The sequence below is a fragment of the Podarcis tiliguerta genome, assembly GCF_965153285.1.
Source record: "Podarcis tiliguerta genome assembly, chromosome: 1".
NCBI lineage: Eukaryota > Metazoa > Chordata > Lepidosauria > Squamata > Lacertidae > Podarcis > Podarcis tiliguerta.
This window is the reverse complement of record NC_139534.1, coordinates 112,669,975-112,690,290: the sequence shown is the minus strand read 5'-3', so window position 1 is coordinate 112,690,290 and position 20,316 is coordinate 112,669,975. Positions and strand designations below refer to the sequence as shown.

The 20,316-nt window shown below is 38.1% G+C and overlaps 1 protein-coding gene across 3 annotated transcripts in view; it reads left to right on the top strand.

Annotated features, from left to right (window-relative positions):
- The window catches only part of LOC310674741 (cation channel sperm-associated auxiliary subunit beta-like), a 68,857-nt gene that overhangs the window by 18,507 nt on the left and 30,034 nt on the right, over positions 1-20,316 (top strand). For all 3 annotated transcript variants that reach the window (XM_083434356.1, XM_083434354.1, XM_083434355.1), the window contains 4 exons: positions 201-233; positions 9,922-9,988; positions 11,990-12,036; positions 13,592-13,744. In XM_083434356.1, the coding sequence (XP_083290482.1) occupies positions 201-233; positions 9,922-9,988; positions 11,990-12,036; positions 13,592-13,744 (300 nt within the window). The remainder of the gene's footprint in view (positions 1-200; positions 234-9,921; positions 9,989-11,989; positions 12,037-13,591; positions 13,745-20,316) is intronic.

Below are 20,316 nucleotides of genomic sequence, written 5' to 3'. Positions count from 1 at the left end.
ATGCCCTGGCTAGGTTGCCCCAGGCTGTTGGTGGAGGCAGGCTTCTTATGTCACTGAAAACAACCGATGATCATGTTAATAATATTGAGTGTAAGTGGTAAATGAATATATAAAGTAATACACTTGTGAAATTGCTTGTGGAAAGTGTGGGAGAGAAAGTGATGATTCATACAATTTGGTCTTATTGTGTTTTATTTCAGTTTGGCAAACCAACCTTATGTGGCTTTGAAATGGTGAGAAATTGCTAAATATTGTGTTTGTTGTTCTCAGTGGTGTGTTTTTGTAACATCTCACAATTAATGTTTTCTGAAACTCTTTCCGGCATTCATTTTGTTAGCCATTTAGAAATAAGTGTCCCAAGGATCATAAATCACGTAGTATACGGATCCTAACAATGAAATCCAGAGACCCTGGTACACTGGGCAGAATGCTAACATTAGCTTAGTATTGACATCAAATGTGTTGTCAGAATCCTATGCATTTCCAGCTGCAAGTTCAAATGTAAATGGCAGCACTCTAAAGGAGAGAAAGCACAGCAATATATTGTGATACACACACACACCCCAGCACTGACACAATGCAATCTCTATATGCTAGGCAACAGACACCGGCAAGTCAGCCATGTTGCTTCCATGCCCTCACCCACCTCGATGACACATAGAAGACAGAAGCTTGCAGGCACACACACAGAGCCCAATAAACATAGCTTTGTAGCGACAACACAATTGACAGGAAAACTCACAGGGAAGAAAGGTTGGCTAGCTCACCAGAACCCTTGGGTGGCTTTATGGCTCCCCTTGGGAGAAGACGTTAGACAGAGGATCCACAAATGTCGGGGTCTGAGCAAACAGCGCCTCAGGAAGGAACTTTTTGACAACGTGAGGGAAGGACCACAATGGGACAAGTTATTCCTTCACCGGGAACCACACTGAGGTAGCAAACAGAGGGAGGACTTAAGGCCTGCCAGGCAGAAATATGGAATTAAGGCAGCTCTCACAACTGTCATGCCAAAGGCACAAAATGGCAGGTTGCACCTTACACTCCAGCTCCCTTAGCCACACAGCTATACAAGCACCAGAATGTTATTTTTCACTCCCTAGCTTCCCACAGCATCAGGAATCAGTTGCTTTATGGCCAATGCCTTGCTTTTTATTTTCTCATAAGACACTGAATTTCATTTCTCCACCCCCCCCCCATGCTGACCAACTGCGTGGTTTGTAGACAAGAGAATTATTGGGCCATTTTTGTTTTCATTTTTATTATGTACTCTGTGTTATTTTATTGAAATTTTGTGTTGTGAACTGCCCTGAGTTATAGGTTATAGGGTGGTATACTACTACTACTACAACTATTACTAGTACTACTACTAATGGTTTATCACAGTCGCAGTTCACAGAGTAATTGTGAACTTTGAAGTGCTGAGGGATGTGTGTAGATGAACTCCTTTTACTCTTGCCCCAGTCACAGACTCATCCTGGAGATTGCTGGAGTAACAAGCTGAATGAGGGTTGGGGGAAGGGATCCCTCTTGCTAGGCAACTGACACCTGCAAGTCAGCCGTGTTGCTTCCATGCCCTCACCCACCCACCTCGACGACACATAGAAGACAGAAGCTTGCAGGCACACACACAGAGCCCAATAAACATAGCTTTCTAGCGACAACACAATTGACAGGAAAACTCACAGGAATCAGTTGCTTGATAGCCAACGCCTTGCTTTTTATATTCTCAGAAGACACTGAACTTCATTTCTCCACCCCCACCCCACCCCCCATGCCGACAAACTGCATGGTTTGTAGACAGGGGGAATTATTGGGGTGTCTTTGCTTTTATTTTTATTATGTAATCTGTGTTTTTTAATTGAAATTTATTGTTGTGAACTGCCCTGAGATCTGCAGTTATAGGGCAGTATATTAGTAGTAGTAGTAGTAGTAGTAGTAGTAGTACTGGTTTATCACAGTCGCAGTTCATAGAGGAATTGCTGTGCTGAGGGGTGTGTGTAGATGAACTCCTTTTACTTTTGCCCCAGTCACAGACTCATCCTGGAGATTGCTGGAGTAACAAGCTGAATGAGGGTTGGGGGAAGGGATCCCTCTTGGCCCATTCCCATTAATACAGAGAATAGAGCTATAACTCACAAAAACTTTTATAAATTGCTTAGAGGCTATTGCAATTAAGCAGTATAAAATTACTGTGATAAAGCAGTGAGTTTTGAAAGCAAGACACAGGATAGTGCATTGTAGAGTTCCAGTTGCTAGTTTCCACTTGTGTGCTATAATTTCAGAGGACAAGAGGAATTGGGTCCCATTGAGGCCATATAGCTATCCTTTGATCTGTGAATTCCCTGACAAGGTTATATAAACAGCTGTCAATGTGTTAAATCAGAATTCTGTGCTGCATGAGAAGAACAGAAAGAGGCAATGGGATAGTAGTTTGTTGTTGTTTTTTAATTCTTTTTATTAATTTTCAGTAACCAAACCAAAAAACAACAACGAATAATCACACCAAAGAAAAAAGAAAACATCGACCAAAACAACAAACATAAACCAACCAAAAGACAGACATTAATTAATTAACAACAAATAATGGTTGACTTCCCTCCATCTCGGTTTTGGGTTATGTAAAATAATAATTCAATTCTGCAGTTTCCGTTTTGTATCATCTACACATCGCAAGAATTATGTTAAACCTACTGTGATTTTTAAATCTCTAGGATTTGTTTCCATGTATGTTATAAATTTAGTCCAATCGTCAGTAAACTTTGTACCTTTTTGCTGTCTGATATACTGCGTCATTTTTGCCAATTCTATATATTCAAATAATTTAATTTGCCAATCTTTAATGGTCAGGATATTTGGGGTTTTCCAATTTTGTGCTAACAGGATCCTGGCAGCTACAGTTGCGTATTGAAACATTATGTCGTCTTCTTTCTTAATCTCGTCTCCGATCATTCCCAGAAGGAAGGCTTCGGGTTTTTTAACAAAGGTGTATTTAAATATTTTTTTCAGTTCATTGTATATGGATTCCCAAAATTTTTTGATTTCTTTGCACTTCCACCACATATGGTAGAAACTTCCTTCTTTAGTTTTACACTTCCAACACCTTTTATCCCCGGTCTTATACATTTTATCCAATTTCACAGGGGTGATGTACCAACGGTACATCATCTTTTCCATATTTTCTCTAAGGGTGGTGCAGGCTGTGAATTTCATTCCTTTACTCCACAACCTCGTCCATTTATCAAAATCCAAATTGTATCCAAATTGTAGCCCATTTTACCATAACTTCCTTGACCTCCTCGTCCTTAGTGTCCCATTCTAATAGCTGGTTATACATTTTGGATAGAAGTTTGGTTTTACTTTCTATTGTCTCTACCTGGAACCTAGATTTTTTCTCATTCATCCCAGTCTTTTTGTCTTCCTTCCATAAGGCATTAATTTGATGATACTGTAGCCAACCTGTTAATTTATTTTTTAACTCTTCATGTGGTCTAATTTTCCATCCTCTTTCTGTTCTTTCCAGGAGGTCTTCATAGGTCCATCTCTCACCTTCTATATTTATTTTTTTAATAGTTAAGATATCAATAGGCGATAGCCACCAGGGGTATTTTTTCCCAACAGTTTTCTATTCTTTTCCCATACCTCTAACAGTGTTCCTCTAATAATATGGTTTGAGAAGCCTTTATGCACCTTTTCCTTATTCTGCCAGAGATACGCATGCCAGCCGAATCTTAAATTGAAGCCTTCCAAGTCCAGCAAGTCTGTGTTTTTTAAGACGATCCACTCTCTGAGCCAACAAAGGCACGAGGCTTCATAATACAATCTCAGATTTGGGACCGCAAATCCTCCTCTGTCTTTTCTATCCATTAACAATTTAAATCTAATTCTCGGTCTTTTGCCTTGCCATATAAATTTGGAGAGAATTTTTTGCCAGTTTTTGAATATTGTACTTCCTCTAATCACCGGGACATTTTGGAATAAAAATAATAGTTTCAGCAGTATACACATCTTAATTGCTGCCATTCTACCTGACCAGGAGAGTTTTATCCTGTTCCAAATATCTAATTCCTTTTGAATTTCTTTCCAAGTGTTTATGTAGTTGTCGGCCATTAAATTTATATTTTTCATTTTTAGCCAAACTCCCAGGTATTTTACCTTTTTTGCTTCTTTGATTCCAGATTGAAGTTCTAACTGCCTCCTTAAATCTTTCCCCATATTATTAACCATCATTTTAGTTTGGGTTTTATTTAACTTTAAGCCCGCTACTATCTCAAATTCCTCTAAAAGTACCAGAACTTCATCAATACTTTTTTTGGGGTCCTCCAACGATATTACCAAATCATCAACGTACGCTTTCAGTTTATATTCTTTCACCCCTATTCTGATTCCTCGTATCTCTGGCGCTTTCCTTAACTTATTTGCAATTACTTCTAATACCATTATAAATAAGAGCAGTGACAGGGGGCAGCCTTGTCTCGTGCCCTTAGAGATTTCAAATGAGTCAGTTAAATTATTGTTAATAATCAGTTTGGCTCTTTGACTTGAGTAGATTGCTTTAATTCCCTCCATGAAGGCACCTTCTATCCCTGCTGTCTCCATGCACTTTAATAGAAACTGCCAGGATACATTATCAAATGCTTTTTCTGCGTCGATAAAAATTAATACCACAGGGATTTCATTCTTCTTTTCCAGGTATTCAATGATGTTAATTATGTGCCTGACGTTATCTTTTAATTGTCTATTAGGAAGGAATCCAGCTTGATCCATATGTATTACATTTTTTAAATATTTCTTGAGTCTGTTTGACATTATTTCAGCAAATATTTTGTAATCATTGTTACGGAGCGATATCGGTCTGTAGTTTTTTATATTCAATTTGTCTGAGTCCGCTTTAGGTATCAACGTGATGTGTGCATTTTTCCAGGAGTCCGGTATCTTCACTCCTTGTAGGATGTTATTCATTACATCACATAGCACCGGGGCTAAGTACTCCTCCAAAACTTTATAGTATTTGGCCGATAATCCATATGGGCCCGGTGCTTTCCCAAGTTTCATTTTCTTTATTGCCTCCTGGACTTCATCTATTGTTATGGACTTGTTCAGTTGGGTTTTCTCTTCCTCCGTTATGGATGTTAATCTGTTGTTATCTAAATATTTTGCTATTTCTATTAAATCTTCTCTTTTGTATAGTTTTTCAAAAAAATTTAGGAATTTTTTCTTTATTTCATTTGGGTCTTCCACAAGCCGTTCTTCTATTTTTATCTTATTAATCACATTTTCCTTTTTCCTTTTTCGTAGTTGCCAGGCCAAGAACTTCCCCGTTTTGTTTGCTGATTCGAAAATTTTTTGCCTCATTGATTTAATTCTCCATTCTACTTCTTGGTTAATTAACACTGAGTATTAATCTGTTCATCACTGGGATTTGTTATTAATTTTTTCTCACATTCTCTTAATTGGGTCAGGATTCCATCTTTATTTTGTTCTCTCATTTTTTCCCTGTAACTGTTTTGTTGAATTAGAAAGCCTCTTAACACCGCCTTACTGGCATCCCAAACTATATCTATGCTTGTCTCTTTATTCAGATTTAAATCAAAAAAGTCTTTTAAGGTGTTTTTAGCCTTCTTAGTCACATCATCGTTTTCAAATAGATACTCATTCATTCTCCATCTATACACCCCCTGAATTCCACACTTAATTTCCAGGGATATTGAATTATGATCGGAAAGTGTTCTGGGTTGTATTTCACATTTTTCAACTCTTGTTACTAGTTCTCTTGATACCCAAATCTGGTCTATTCTGCCCCAGCTCTGGTGTGGCTCTGAAAAATATGTAAATTGTTTTGTCAATGGGTTTTTGTGTCTCCAGATATCAGTCAAGTCTAAATTTTCTTCAAGGTTTTTGAATGATCTTGGTAATTTCCCTTGACTCAATTTTTTCCTTGTTGCACTTCTATCTAGTTCTGGTATTGGTACTCCGTTTAAGTCACCAAGTAAAATCAATTTATGAGTCTCTAAATCCAATAATATTTGTTCCAGTTTTTTGAAGAATTCTGCTTTATTCGTATTTGGAGCGTAAACAGTTACCACATTGAATTTTTCTCCCTGATGTTTAATTTGTATTCCCAAAATTCTCCCTTCCTCATCCTTGCATATTAATTTAGGGTCCCATTTTTCTTTAGCGTATATCACTACTCCTCTTTTTTTGTTTGCATCTGAGTTAATAAATTCAGCCCCCAACCTTTTATTTATCAGAATATGATTGTGTTTTTTGGCCACATGTGTTTCCTGACAGCATATGACATCAAAATTCTTTTTCATCAACACCTTCGAGATTTTATTCCTTTTAGATTTGTCATTTAATCCGTTCACATTCCAAGTTAGAAATTTAAGTCATTATCGTGTTTTTTTGTTTTTTTTAATTCGTACTACTCACGTTTTCAGGCTTATAGTCTAGTTTTCCTGTTCCTTATAATTTCTTCCTCCTCCTCTTCTTCTCCTCCCACTGCGCCTTCTTCCTCTTCTTCCTCTTTCTCCTCTACTTCTTTCCTTCTCTTTCCCTCCCTCTCCTCTGTAATTCTCTCTCTTTCTTCAAATCTTTCTTCCACTTTCCCTAGCTCCTTCTCATATCTTCTCAGAAATTTTTCCACTTCTTGGGTATTCATCAGTCTAAATCTCTTGTCTTTCTGGGAATTCCCATCTATAAGATATAGCATTCCTTTTCAGAACACTTACTATTTGTCTATATCCGTCTCGTTACGCAAGAGCCTGATTGGAATTTCTTTAAATATGACAATAGGTCCTCCTTCAATTATTAAAAAATTTTTATAGCTCATTCTTAGGATCATATTTTTCATCTCAATTGAATTGAAGACCACTAGGCAGTCACCAACCAGTTTTTTCAATTTAGCTTGTTGTGTTTTCCCTCTCTGAATGCTTTATCTACCATGTAGGCTACCTCTTCCTCTTTCAATTCTAGCCATTTAGATAGCTCTCTAATCATTTTTTCTTTTACATTCTCATTTACTTCTTCTCCAACTCCTCTAAATTTTAAGTTGAGCTGTTTCTGCCGCATTTCTACCATGGCTAGATTATCCGACAGTTGGTCTTGTCTGTTATTCCAATCTCTTATTTCCTCCTTTAGTTTTTCTGTCTCTTTCTTTTGTTCTTTCATCTCCTTTTGAATTTTCTTATTTGCTTCTTCAATTGATTTTGACCTAGCTGTCAAATCTTGAATCTTACTAGAGAGTTCACCTACGGCCCCTTCTATTTTCTTGTCTATCCTCTCCTGTGCCTCTCCTAGTTTATTTACCATATGTACCTCACTTTGTTTAAATTCCTCCTTAATCTTTAACCACAAGATATCTAAATCTTTGTTTTCCTCTTGTCAAGACGCTTTCCTTTCCCCAGGGGTCCCTCCTACCTTTTTTCCATTTCCCCCCGACATTTTGCGTTATTTCCCCAAATTTTCAATTTTATTGCATTAATCTCTCCCTTAGAGGGCGCACAATCTCTCTCTCTTGCTCTATCTAAATCCTGTACCTCCAAATATCTTCCTCCCAAGATTTCAGACCCAAGTGGTACCTCTGTTACCAAAAATATAAACGGAACACAGTCCAATCCAGATAATAAACATCATATAAACACAGATACAGATTATCCCATAATTTCCTCTCTGAGTCCGCAATATATCTACTAAGGTTGAGATGTCTATTACCTTAAATCTCCTTGTATAGTAATTGTAATTTACTCCGAACTCACAGAATTAGAAACTTTAAGTTTTAAATTAAAGATCTTTCCCACAAGAGCCCCAAACGTAGTCCTCTAATAAGGCTTGGTTTGTTTCCCTAATAAAGCCCAAATAATTTAAGCCTAATTGAAAAGTAATCCTATTTGCATAATTTTTTCTGAGAGATCGAAAAGAGCAGGGAGTAAGGAGAAACAATTTTCTTATAAACAAAGCATAATTTTCAGGTAGTCCTAATTGGTCCTAATCAGTTCTAATCAGTTCTGGTGTCTTCTGCCACTTGTCGGCTTAATCCAACTTAGGTATAAGGTCTTCCATGATTGTTGTCACGTCAAAGTCCCCCCCCCCCAAAAAAAGAGAAAAAACCCCTCAAAATGCAGAGTCGTGATTTGTTTCACTTAGATGTCAAAATGACCAAATGACCTCAATGTCGAAAGTCATTAAATAGATCCAGAGATCATTCAGCTTTGCGAAGTCAAATGTAATTTAGTTTGGGAATGGGAATTTAAATTGTAATGAAAGAGGTGAGTTCAATATGAAATAGCATGGAGCAGGGAGAGTAGGTGTAATTTCCAGTCTTGACCACTGAGGTCAGAATCTAGATTTTTCCATCACTTTCCAGCTCAGTCCATTTCAGATATCCTCCTGCAGAGCCAATCCCCTGCCGCTTCAGTGATTGTAAAAATAAAAAGGTTTAGGGAGTCCCTCCAAGAGGAAAGTAAGTGTCCGCAGAGTTCCCCAAGTCCTTAATATTGTTCAAGGGGGGAAAAAATTAGCAGGAGTTTCAAATACAACCTAATATAGGAGAGGGTGGAAGGGTAATCACTCGTTCACTTAATATGGCGAGGAGGAGGTGAAGAGTTAGAGCTGATCTTAATATGGCGAGGAGGGGGTGACAAGTTAGAGCTGATCTTAACTTTATTGATTCTTTATACACCTCCTTCCATTATCTCTTTAAAGTCCTTTAATGTTCTTTTACCTCCCCCTTCTGAATGGAATCTCTTTAAATCACCCAAGGGGGGGAAAAGGAGCGTAAGTTTTCATGCATTCATTCATTTCCCTTCTCCTTAAAGCCTTCTCAAATCTTTTCGCGGTCTTCTTGACTGTCACTCTATTGAGATAAATGAGCACGGTTACTTTTTAACTTTTGTCTTCCCAGCGCTAAAGGTATTCAAAGTCTCTAGTCAGTTCGTTATTAGTTACTTTGTATTTTATAAGTCTGTCTGCCGCAGCAAAAAAGTTGCCGTGGACTTTTTGTTTTGTACTCACTCAGATAGGCAGTCAGTCACTTCCTTTCTTATTCTTGCGACTTTGTTTCCTGCGCCATTTCCCCCTCAACCGGGATGAATTCCCTGCTTTCAATCTTTAAACATCCGAAATTCACTTGGTACGATCTTCAAGATTTTAGGATAAAAATATTCCACTTTCGCCAAGGATTTAATTCTTATGTTTCTGGAGATTCATCGCGCTTCTGAGGGGAAGCTGAAGGCATCACAACACAGGGTCGGTGCTTTCCCGCTTGCGTTCGCAGTCTCGTTGTCCTCGAGTTCTTTCAAAGAAAAAAACCCAAAAAAGACAGTGAAACCGCTCCTCCGCTGCTGGGTAGCCTGTCCCTCAAGCGTCCCCCCCTTGAGATTTTTGGGGTGCACAGTGCCCTTGCGACTCCCCCAAGCCCCCGTGTTGCCCTGGAAAACCCCGACGAGGTTTTCCGTGCTTCCTCGCTGTCCGCGAGTCAAACCGGAAGTCCGGGATAGTAGTTTTTAGGAGGCATTTTGTTTTATTTGGCAGGAGCATTTTCACTTAAACCCTTTCTTTTCTCATGACTATCATTGGGAGCTGGAATGAGATCTCATGACTATCATTGGGAGCTGGAATGAGATCTTGCTCTGCTTCTGACATCTCTGTAATTCTGTCTGCTTTTGGCCATCAATTCTCTTGAGTTGTTCCGCCACCAGCCCCACTACTAATATCACTGGCATTACCACTAGAAAGCTAGTGCTGTTTTCTGACATTTGACAGTATTGTCCACTGTCTTCCTTGGCTCCACAGAGGTTTTTAGGCAATGTGTGATAGTTAGAAAGGACGACTTGTGCCTCAGCAGACCCTTTCAGAATCTTAACAGCTATACTATGCAAATTCACTTGGCATGCTAAGTATTTCCTTGTCTTTTTCCGCCCACAGGATGATTATCTTAAAGCTGAAATATGGTACAGCCGCCAGTGTCTAGCTAATAAAGAATTATATGAAAGTAAGGAAACCAGGGACTCAGCTAGATTGGTAAAGAAAAAGTGATTTATATGCGTTGTATATGTGGGTGGCGCTGTGGTCTAAACCACAGAGCCTAGGGCTTGCCGATCGGAAGGTTGGCAGTTCGAATCCCCTCGACAGGGCGAGTTCCTGCTGCTCGGTCCCTGCTCCTGCCAACTTAGCAGTTTGAAAGCACATCAAAGTGCAAGTAGATAAATAGGTACTGCTCCGGTGGGAAGGTAAACGGCTTTCCGTGCACTGCTCTGGTTTGCCAGAAGCGGCTTAGTCATGCTGGCCACATGACCCAGAAGCTGTACACAGGCTCCCTTGGCCTATAAAGTGAGATGAGTGCCGCAACCCCAGAGTTGTCCACCACTGGACCTAACGGTCAGGGGTCCCTTTACCTTTACCTATATGCAATATAACATTGTGAGACCATATGGTGATGTTGAGTCCGGTTTTCACCCCTATCGGATTCCTCTGTTTAAAATTACATCGCACTTAACTAAAACGGTTTCTTGATGTGTCTAGATCCAGCCCAGGTTTGAAGCAAGAAACGGAGAACCTGTAATGTTAAAGCATGTCACTACAGTCCCCCCCCACCCCCCCTTTAAGAATAAAATAAAAATTAATATCTTGATATTTGTTCACATGGCCTTTTAATATTATTATATATTATTTTGTTGAAATATCTATAGGTGGCCCCCCTCATATCAAGGCTGTGTGCAACCAAATGTGCAAGTACAGTCAACCATAAAATACCATAAAAATTTCAAAATGATCACAAATAAGTTTAAACTGAATAGACTAGAACTGGCCTTAAAAAAAAGTCTTCAAGAGATGTCTCAAAATTAGCAGTGAGGAAGCCTGCTGAACCTCTGCTCAGAGAGGATTCCATAAAGTGGGACCAGTGATACTAAATACTTGACTTACAACTGTAACTAGTCAGGCTTTTGAAACACTGGGTAGTCCGGTCTTAAAGTTACCAATGCATGGACTGCAGTGGTCAAACTATCCCTGTATGGGTGCGCCTACCTTACCAGATGAAGCTGGTAAAAGCCACAGAAATCAATTGGGCCTGTAATAACACAAACGTATCCAGGAGTACCACTAAGCTGCTCCTTCAGAGGTAGTGCAGCCCCGTACAGAACAGGCATTGGCCTGTTTACACTGGCCTTTGAGGTGTAAATTTCAAGGACCCACCTTATTTTTGCAATTGTAAGTTGTTTTAATATTGTGTTTTTAAATATATATCTCCTGAACATGGGAGCCTACCAGCCTACAAAGCCTCTGAGGCCTTTGTTTCCCCAGAATTCAAACTCGCTTTATTTGCCCTCATCTGGTCCATCACAGCATTCAGGCACTGGTCCCAGGTCTTGCACAGCCACTCTAGATTCAGTCACAGAATCATAGAATTGTAGTTGGAAATAATCCCAGGAGTCATCTTGTCTCATTCTCTGCAATGCAGGAATCTCAACTAAAGCATCCTCGATAGTTGGCCATCCAGCCTCTGCTTAACAACCTCTAAGAAAGGAGAGTCCACAGCCTCCTGAGAGAGTCTGTCCCACAGTCAAACAGCTCTTGCTGCCAGATGTTTCATTGGAATCTCCCTTTTGTTTGTAACTTGAAGCCATGGGTACTCCAACGTTATGGAGAAATATAGATGTGTCATCTAATGTCCTAATGTCTGCTTCCAATGTCTTCATGTAGCTGTTGAATAGCATGGGGGACAAAATAGCACCCTGCAAAACTCCTTAGTGTAAGTGGAGGCAAAGAGTGCTCCCGCAATGCTTTCCTGCAATAAACCAACTCAAGGCAGAGAGCATGCCTCTCCACTCATACACACTTATATATTTTAAGGCATGTCACAAAAATAATTTCAAAATTTCACCCTGAGTTCTTTTTAACTGTTCACATGAAACTGCGTTGATGCCTTTTGTAAACTATATTTTAGAAGTGCAAGCACTGAGTTGTAGCTAATATATTTCTGCTTTTCTTGCAGCGGACTATGTTGGTCTGTCATTCAACAAAGATAAGTCATTGAGCCAGGTAAGACAAGTGACGATAAAACCTTATGAAAATTTGCTGACATATAGTCAAGGTTTTGTGCATTCTGTTCAGTACATAATTTGACTTCCTGGCCACCTTGGCAAATTAATGTTCAGAAATCAAAAGGACAGTTGAGCAAATTTATTACTGGAAGCTTTTGTGGTCGCTATCAGAGCTTTTAGGGAACTGGCTGTCATATGCTATTAGGATAAGTTCAAAGTTTTTGTATTTATTTACAAAGCCGTTAGCTTGTAGCATAAGGAGCTTATGATAGCATAAGGAGCATCTCAACCTTTAGATCACTACCTGATCACTGAGGTCTTTGGAGGAGTCACTGTTTGGGGTTCCCACACACCCTTGTATTCACCAAGGGCCTTTGGTTCAGTACTGTGGGTCCAAAAAAGCAGGTTCAGAGCCCCAATCCGGAACAGGCTTCTGATCCAGGCTTCTCAGTCCCAGAACAGTTTCTGGCAGAAAATTCTATCAACCTCACTTCAGTTTGCCTCTGCGGATGCTGTGCAGGAAAGTTGAAGTCACAGGTGAGTGATTTTCAGCAGAAGAAAACTGGTGCCAGGCAAGATGAAGATGAAGGCATTTTGCAACAGTTTTTTCTTCAAAATAAAAATGGCCAGTTTAAACATATACATAGGCCCTGCTTTCTGCCTGCTAGCCATGCAAAAATTCACAAAATATCCAAATGTAAAGAATTATTCTATGCCTCACTATACACTCCACAGATTCAGATATCTGAACATCCGGAGTTTACCCACTTTCTTAATTCCTTGCATGTTTGTGCTTTGCTAGTCGGTGGCAGCTATTTGGGGGAAGAAACCATGCAGGGAGGGAGGGAGCAAGAGAGATCGGAGAAATCAGAGCAGGAGAGATTGGACAATTCATTTCCCCCACTTGTCTTTCTTTTGCTGTTAAGCTGCAGCCATCTCAGGAAGAAACCATGGAGAGACAGGATTGGGGTGGGGGGGGGGAGATCATACAAAGACCGGTTAGAAACATTTGCACAGGAATTGATGGAAATGATGTGAATGCTTGCCCATCAAATGATTTCCAGGGAATGCATGGTGTTTGGTTAGTAGGACCTGTGTGTACTTTTTTAAAAGCATCAATAATGTGCAATTTGGCCCTTGCTCTTGTAAAATCTTCTTGCTTTGCTTCTTGTTTGCTTAATACAGGAGAGGCCTGCTGAGTGGAGCACTGACAGCGAGTTGCTGCCACTTACCAGGAAGGAGGACAGGAGGGGCAAGGTAATGGGGAAACCACTGCTGCATGGGTGCATCATCATCAACATCATCATGTTGGTGCACCGTACAGCACTGACCTTTCTGTTGCCTTGGCCCTCCACTTCTCCCTCCTGGTCAGTGGCAGTGGCTGTCCTGCTAGGAGGCCAGGTACACACCATTGCCCCTTCCCACTAGCCACTCCTGTATATTCAGAGCTCAGTGGATTCTTTGGCAAAGCTTTTAAGTTCAAACAACGATGTATTTCTAAATCGATTATTTTGCATCCTTTTCTTCTTGTTGCTTTTTTTTAAAAAAAACAGGAATCCACTTGTTTCTATAGCAATGATACATTTCAAAAATGGCACAGCTGCTTGCCTCACAAAATGAAAGGTGAAAGGCACTTATCCAGACGGGTGGTTTCTTTTCTCGTTGATTATGAACAGAACACTGGCATCGCTTTGTTATCTCAACAGGTACAGTGCACCAAAGGACTCCGTTTTAATTGATACCTCTGAACAGATGGCAATTTGCTGCTCTTGTTTAGAATGGATTCTCATTTTTGTGATGTGATTTATGGTTTGGTGAAAGCATTTTAATTGAATTAGAAAGGGGGCAATTAGCAATGGATGGGACAACTGATTGAAAGCCCCCTCTCCCCATTTTCCCTGGCTGACCCACCAATATCAAAACTGTGTCCTGCAATAGCCTCAACTCCCTCCCCACCCCACTGCCAAGCTGAGTTCCTTCAGGAGGAGTGGTGGGATATTAATTAACTAATTAACACATAAACTTCCACAGTTCACCTAAGTTCACAGGTAGTCTATGAATGCCTTTCTGAGGAATATAGATCCTTCTGTTCCCTTTCAGTTCCATGATTCCAATATATATGTTGGATATTTTCTCCAAAACAATGGCTATGGTGATGTTTTAAAAAGGAAACATTTTAATAATAATAATAATAAATTTTATTTATATCCCAGCCGAAGCCGGGCTCAGGGCGGCTAACAACACTAAAATATTTTTTTTTTTTTATAGTTTTTTATTTATACAACAAGAAAGACAAACAAACAAACACCAAACACGAATACCAAACCATACACTAATCACAAAAACAACCATAGACACACAATACTCCTAGCAGACAGTAAAACATCTATTGGTCTTAACACTAAAGACCCGACCTCCCGTCCATTCCATACTTCATATTCATATTACTTATTGCCCATACACATTTTTTCTTATAATTAAACTTATTCTCATTAAATCTAATTTCTTATATCTACCTTACTACCATTACTGAAGTTCCTCGAATGCTGCAACAGAATTTAAACTACTATATTTATTTTTCAAATATTCTTTGAAAACCTCCCATTTAGAAACAAATTCCTGTTTTGATTTATTCTTTATTTTTTCTGATAAACCATCTAATTCAGCATATTCTGTCAGCTTTTGGATCCAATCTTGAATAGAGGGGATTTCATTACTCTTCCATTTTGCTGCGATCAAAACTCTTGCTGCCGCCGTGGCATATAAAAAGATACCCTTCCTCTTTTGTGGAATATCCAAATCTGTTATTCCTAGGAGGTAGGCCTCTGGTTTTTTATTGAAAGAGATCTTTAGCATTTTTTGCAGCTCTGCATGTATACTCTCCCAGAATGCCTGTATTTTCCTACATATCCACCACATATGGAAGAATGTTCCTGAGTCTCCGCATCTCCAACAGTTACTTGATACATTCTTGTACATTTTTGAAAGCTTCCATGGTGTTAGATACCATCGATGTTGCATTTTTTGAAAGTTCTCTCTAATCGTGTAACAATTTGTGAATTTCCAATTGATCTTCCATAAATTTTCCCATTGGGCCATGGTTATTGAGTGGCCAAAATCCTGGGACCACCTCACCATTGCCACTGTTTCCTCCTCCTCCTTGACCGTCCAGTCAAGGAGGAGTCGGTAAGTTTTGGAAAGGGTTTTTCTTTTAGAATTTACAAGATCAGATTCAAATCGGGAAATTTCTGTTGAGAACCCCTTTTGTTTGTCAGATTTAAATTTTTCAAATAACTGATGGTATTGGAACCAGTCTGAAATGTGGTCTCTTATTTCCTCAAAGTTTTTTAATTTTATTTGGTTATCTTCATTTTTTAGAAGTATTTTATATGTTGGCCAGCTTTCCTGAGTATTTTTTCGTTTTACTGCTATGGCTTCTACTGGAGAAGTCCACCATGGGATTTTAGGCTCCATCAGGTCTTTATATTTTTCCCAAACAGCAAAGAGTGATTTTCTTATTATATGGTTGGTAAAGTTTTTATGAATTTTCGCTTTTCCATATATTAGGTAGGCGTGCCATCCCCAACGGTTGTCAAAACCTTCCAGGTCCAAGAGGTCCGAATCCTGCAACGTGCACCAATCTTTTATCCAGGTGAAACAGGCTGCCTCGTAATAAAGTTTTAGGTCGGGTAGGGAAAAGCCTCCTCTCTCTTTTATGTCTATTAAGATCAGGTGTTTAATCCTAGGTTTCTTCCCTTCCCACAGGAATTTGGAAATTTCTCTTTGCCATATCTTGAGACAACCTGCTTCGCCCAGTATTGGAATCATTTGAAATAAAAAGATTAATTTTGGAAGCACATTCATCTTTATAATGGAAATCCTACCCAGAAATGTTAATTTTAGTTTACTCCAGGTTATAAAGTTTTTTCTAATCTCTAACCAAGTTTTGGTGTAATTATCCTGGAATAAATTTATGTTCTTGGGGGTGATCCAAATACCCAGGTATTTCGCTTTTGAGGAGATTTTCAGGCCCAATGTTTTTTCTAAATCGTCCTTTTCTTCTGTGGTTACATTTTTAACAAGCATTTTTGTTTTTGTTATATTCAGCTTAAAGCCTGCCACTTCTCCGAATTCTTTAATCAATTCCAGCACTCTTTTCAGACTTTCTTTAGGGTTTTCAGTCATAACGAGTAAATCGTCCGCAAAAGCTTTAATTTTATATGTTTTGTTTCCCAGAGTAATGCCTTTCACAAGCTGATCCTTTCTTATCTGGTTGTTCAAGACTTCCATCACCAAGATAAATATCAGTGGTGACAGTGGGCAGCCCTGTCTAGTTCCCTTGTTTATTTTGCACTCCTCAGTAATTCTTCCGTTGATGATCAGTTTTGCATATTGTTCTGTATAGATGGCATTTATTCCTTTACAAATATTTTCTCCCAGTCCGATTTCTTCCATTAATTTTTTCATAAACTTCCAGGACACATTATCAAAAGCTTTTTCAGCGTCCACCAACATAATAGCTGCTGATTTGTCAATTTTAATATCCAAATATTCTAATACATTAATCACACATCTAATGTTGGATTGCATAAATCGTCCGGGAAGAAATCCAGTTTGATCTTTATGGATTATCTCTTTCAGCACCCTTTTTAATCTATTTGCAAGAATGTCTGCGAATATCTTGTAATCGTTATTTAACAGTGCGATGGGTCTGTAATTGGCCATAATTGAGGCATCTGTTGCCTGTTTGTGGATAAGCGTAATAAAGCTATCCTTCCAGGTTTTCGGTAGCTTTCCATTTACCAGAATATTATTCATTAGGTCTTTCATGGGAAGAAATAATACTTGTTCTAACTTTTTATAGTAATTAGCTGGGAGACCATCTGGGCCCGGTGTCTTTCCTAATTTTGATCTCTGTATAGCTTGTTGCACCTCCATAGCTGTTATTGGTGGGTTCAAGATTTCAGTTTTTTCCTTAGGTATTATTGGTAGTTTATTTTTGCCCAGATAATCAATTATTTTTTCTAGAGTCTCTGGACCTTCTTTATATAGTTTTCCGAAAAAACTAGCAAAGTTTTTACTAATTTCCTTCGGTTCTTGAATCCATTTATCTTCAATTTTAATTTTATTGATAATTCTATCTTCCTTTTTCTTCTTTAATTGCCAGGCCAAAAGTTTGCCAGGTTTATTTGCAAACTCAAAGTTTCTATGTCTCAACCATTTTATCTTCCATTCTATCTCTTCATTTATTATCATGGAGAATTGCGTCTGTAAAATTTTTATACTTTGCTTAATTAGTTCATCATCTGGTTTTTGGAAAAGGATCCTTTCCTTTTTTCTAATTTCCTCCCATATCTCCATTTTCTTCTTCTCCTTTATTTTCCTTTGGAATGCGTTTTGTTGGATAAAGAAGCCTCTTATGACGGCTTTACCCGCATCCCAAACCGTCTCTAGATCTACTCCTTGATTTAAGTTGAACTTAAAATATTCTTCTAAGATTTGCTTGGCCTTTTGCACAGTTTTTTCATCGTTTAGCATACTCTCATTAAGTTGCCACCTCTTAACCTTTTCTTCTTTTCCTTTAAAGTTAACCCAGACCGCGCTGTGATCTGAAATTGTCCTTGGATGAATTTCTGCTTTTGTAATATTATTTAATAAATCCTTTGTTGTCCAGATCGCATCGATTCGTCCCGCCGATTTATGTGGCTCTGAGTAATGTGTAAATTGTTTCTCTGTTGGATTTTTAAACCTCCAAGCGTCAAACAAATTCAGGAGTTCTATTAATTGGGAAAATGTAGTTGGGAGTTTAATCTGCCTCTTTTCTTTCTTCTTTATTGTTCTGTCCATGCTTGGATTGACTACTCCATTAAAATCTCCTAATAATACAATTTTTTCCCCTAAATATTCTATGACTTTTTCTTCCAGGAATTGATAGAATTCAGATTTTCTTTCATTTGGTGCATAAATTCCAATAACTATCACTTTTTCATTATTGATCTTAACCTCTATTATCACCGTTCGACCTTTTTCATCATTGTAAAGCAGTTTTGGCTCCAGCTGAGGTTTTACATAGATTACCACCCCTCTCTTTTTTTCTTTACTTGATGTAATAAACTCAAGCCCCAATCTTTTGTTTATTAATACTCTTTTATGTTTTTCCGCTACATGGGTTTCTTGCAGACAAATTAAATCATATTTTTGCTTAACCAGAATATGTTCCACCTTGTTCCTTTTTGATTTTTCATTTAGACCATTTACGTTCCAAGTAATAAATTTATAATCCATACTTTATTTCTTATGATACGTCAACGGGTTTAATGAAATAAAAATTTAGAAATTACACATTCAAGGTCTCAGTCTACTTTTAGTAAATTCCTTTCTTAGATCTGTCTCCTAGCTCTCAACTGTTTGATCAATGTCCTCTGATTCTCCCAACAGTTGCCTTTTTCCTCCGAGCTCTTTCCGATACTTTCTCCAGAATTTGTCTGCGTCTAGTGCTGACAAGCACTTTCTACGTTTCCCTTTAAAGAAAAAGGAGATACCTTCAGGGTACTCCCATCTATATTCCACTGCCTTTGCCTTTAGTGCTTCGGCCAAAGGTCTGTAAGCTTCTCTCTTTTTTATCAACCGATTTGGGATAATCTTGTGGACAATAATATCATTTCCTTCCGATTGGAATTTCTTCTTGTTACTAGCTTGTAAAATTCTATTTCTGAAATCCAAAGAATTAAAAGAGACTAAACAGTCCGCCGGCCAGTTATTTGCTTTTGCTACATGAGATTTGACTCTGAATGCTTTTTCTATTTTTTGTGCTACTTCTGCTTCTTCTAGGTCTAACCAAGCTGCTAGCTCTTTTGAGATTTTTTTCTCAATTATTTCCTCTGCGTTCTCTGTTAGTCCTCTGAATCTTAGGGTATTCTCCCTTCTCTGCATTTGCAACATCGCAATAGAGTCCAAAGTTGAATCCTGCTGCGCTTTCAGATCTGCTGTTTCTTTCCTTATCTTATCGCATTCCCTTTTCAACTCTCTATTTTCATTTTGTAGTTTTTTCTGGGCTTCCTCTAGGTTCTGTGTTTTACTTTTAAGGTCTAGCACTATTTTCGTCAGTTCTGAATTTTTTTGTACTAAATTGTTGACCTGAGTTGATAACTCAGCTGCTATTTTCACATTTTCATCTATTTTATCTCCCATTGAGATAAGTTTTTCCTCTGTTGCTTTTGCCTTTTCATTTACATTATTTTTTAAATCTTGGATATCTTTCTTCAAACTTAAAATTAATTCTCTCATATCTAGTTGTTGATCCATGTCACTTACAGAAGTTCTTCTGGTTTGTGAAGCTGAAACTGCCGCAGAACCTGACACAGTTGATTTTTTACCATACATCACTAAGAATTTCAATTAGCTCACTAGGTAGTTTGTTCTCTTTCTTTCTGTCTTACAGCTTGGATATCAATTAAATTCAATCTTTCTTGATACAATCGTGACAATATTTTCAATGTGATAGTTAATGAATATTAATTAAATTCAGTCTTTCTTAATACATTCACGACAATTTTACCAGTCTGATGATAATCTCCGGCCTATGTATCCACTAATTCTTTATATTCACCAATTTCACTAAATAAATTTTAAATTGATTTTGAACAATTATCTAATTAGTTACAGTCAGGCATCAATACAGCAATATCACAAATTCATCAGATCAAATAAATAAGATAAATGATTGCAATCCTTGCTTCACTTACTCATTCAGAGTGATAGATCATATATATAGATCTTTAAGCAGGTTAGCGGTTCCGTTAATCAGCACCTTGCAACAAAGCTAATGACATCTGATGCAAATATCAGCTGCATTAGCTACCAATAGATAGCAAAAGGCAAAGCAAACAAACAAAAAACAAACAAACCAGAAACAAAAAAACACAAAACAAAACCGCACAAGTCGAAAACCACACAAAAAACACAACCAGAAAAACAACAAAATTGAAACAGAGAGACAAAACAAACAAAAACAAAAAGAAAAAGAAAAAAAAACCCAAAGAGAAAATTACAAAAGAAAGAAGCAAAGTAAAGAAAACAAAGAAAAGATGGGAGAGTAAGAAGAAAAAAAAATCAAGAGAAAGTAATAATAATAGTGCAATTTATAATTTGTAGGAAAATAAAGAGGGGAAAGAAAATATGAAAAGTATATATAAAAATATATGTTAATAATTAGAAAAGAGCTGGGGAGTATTTTCAATTAACAATGTACAATGCAATAATATTATGTGCTATTAAG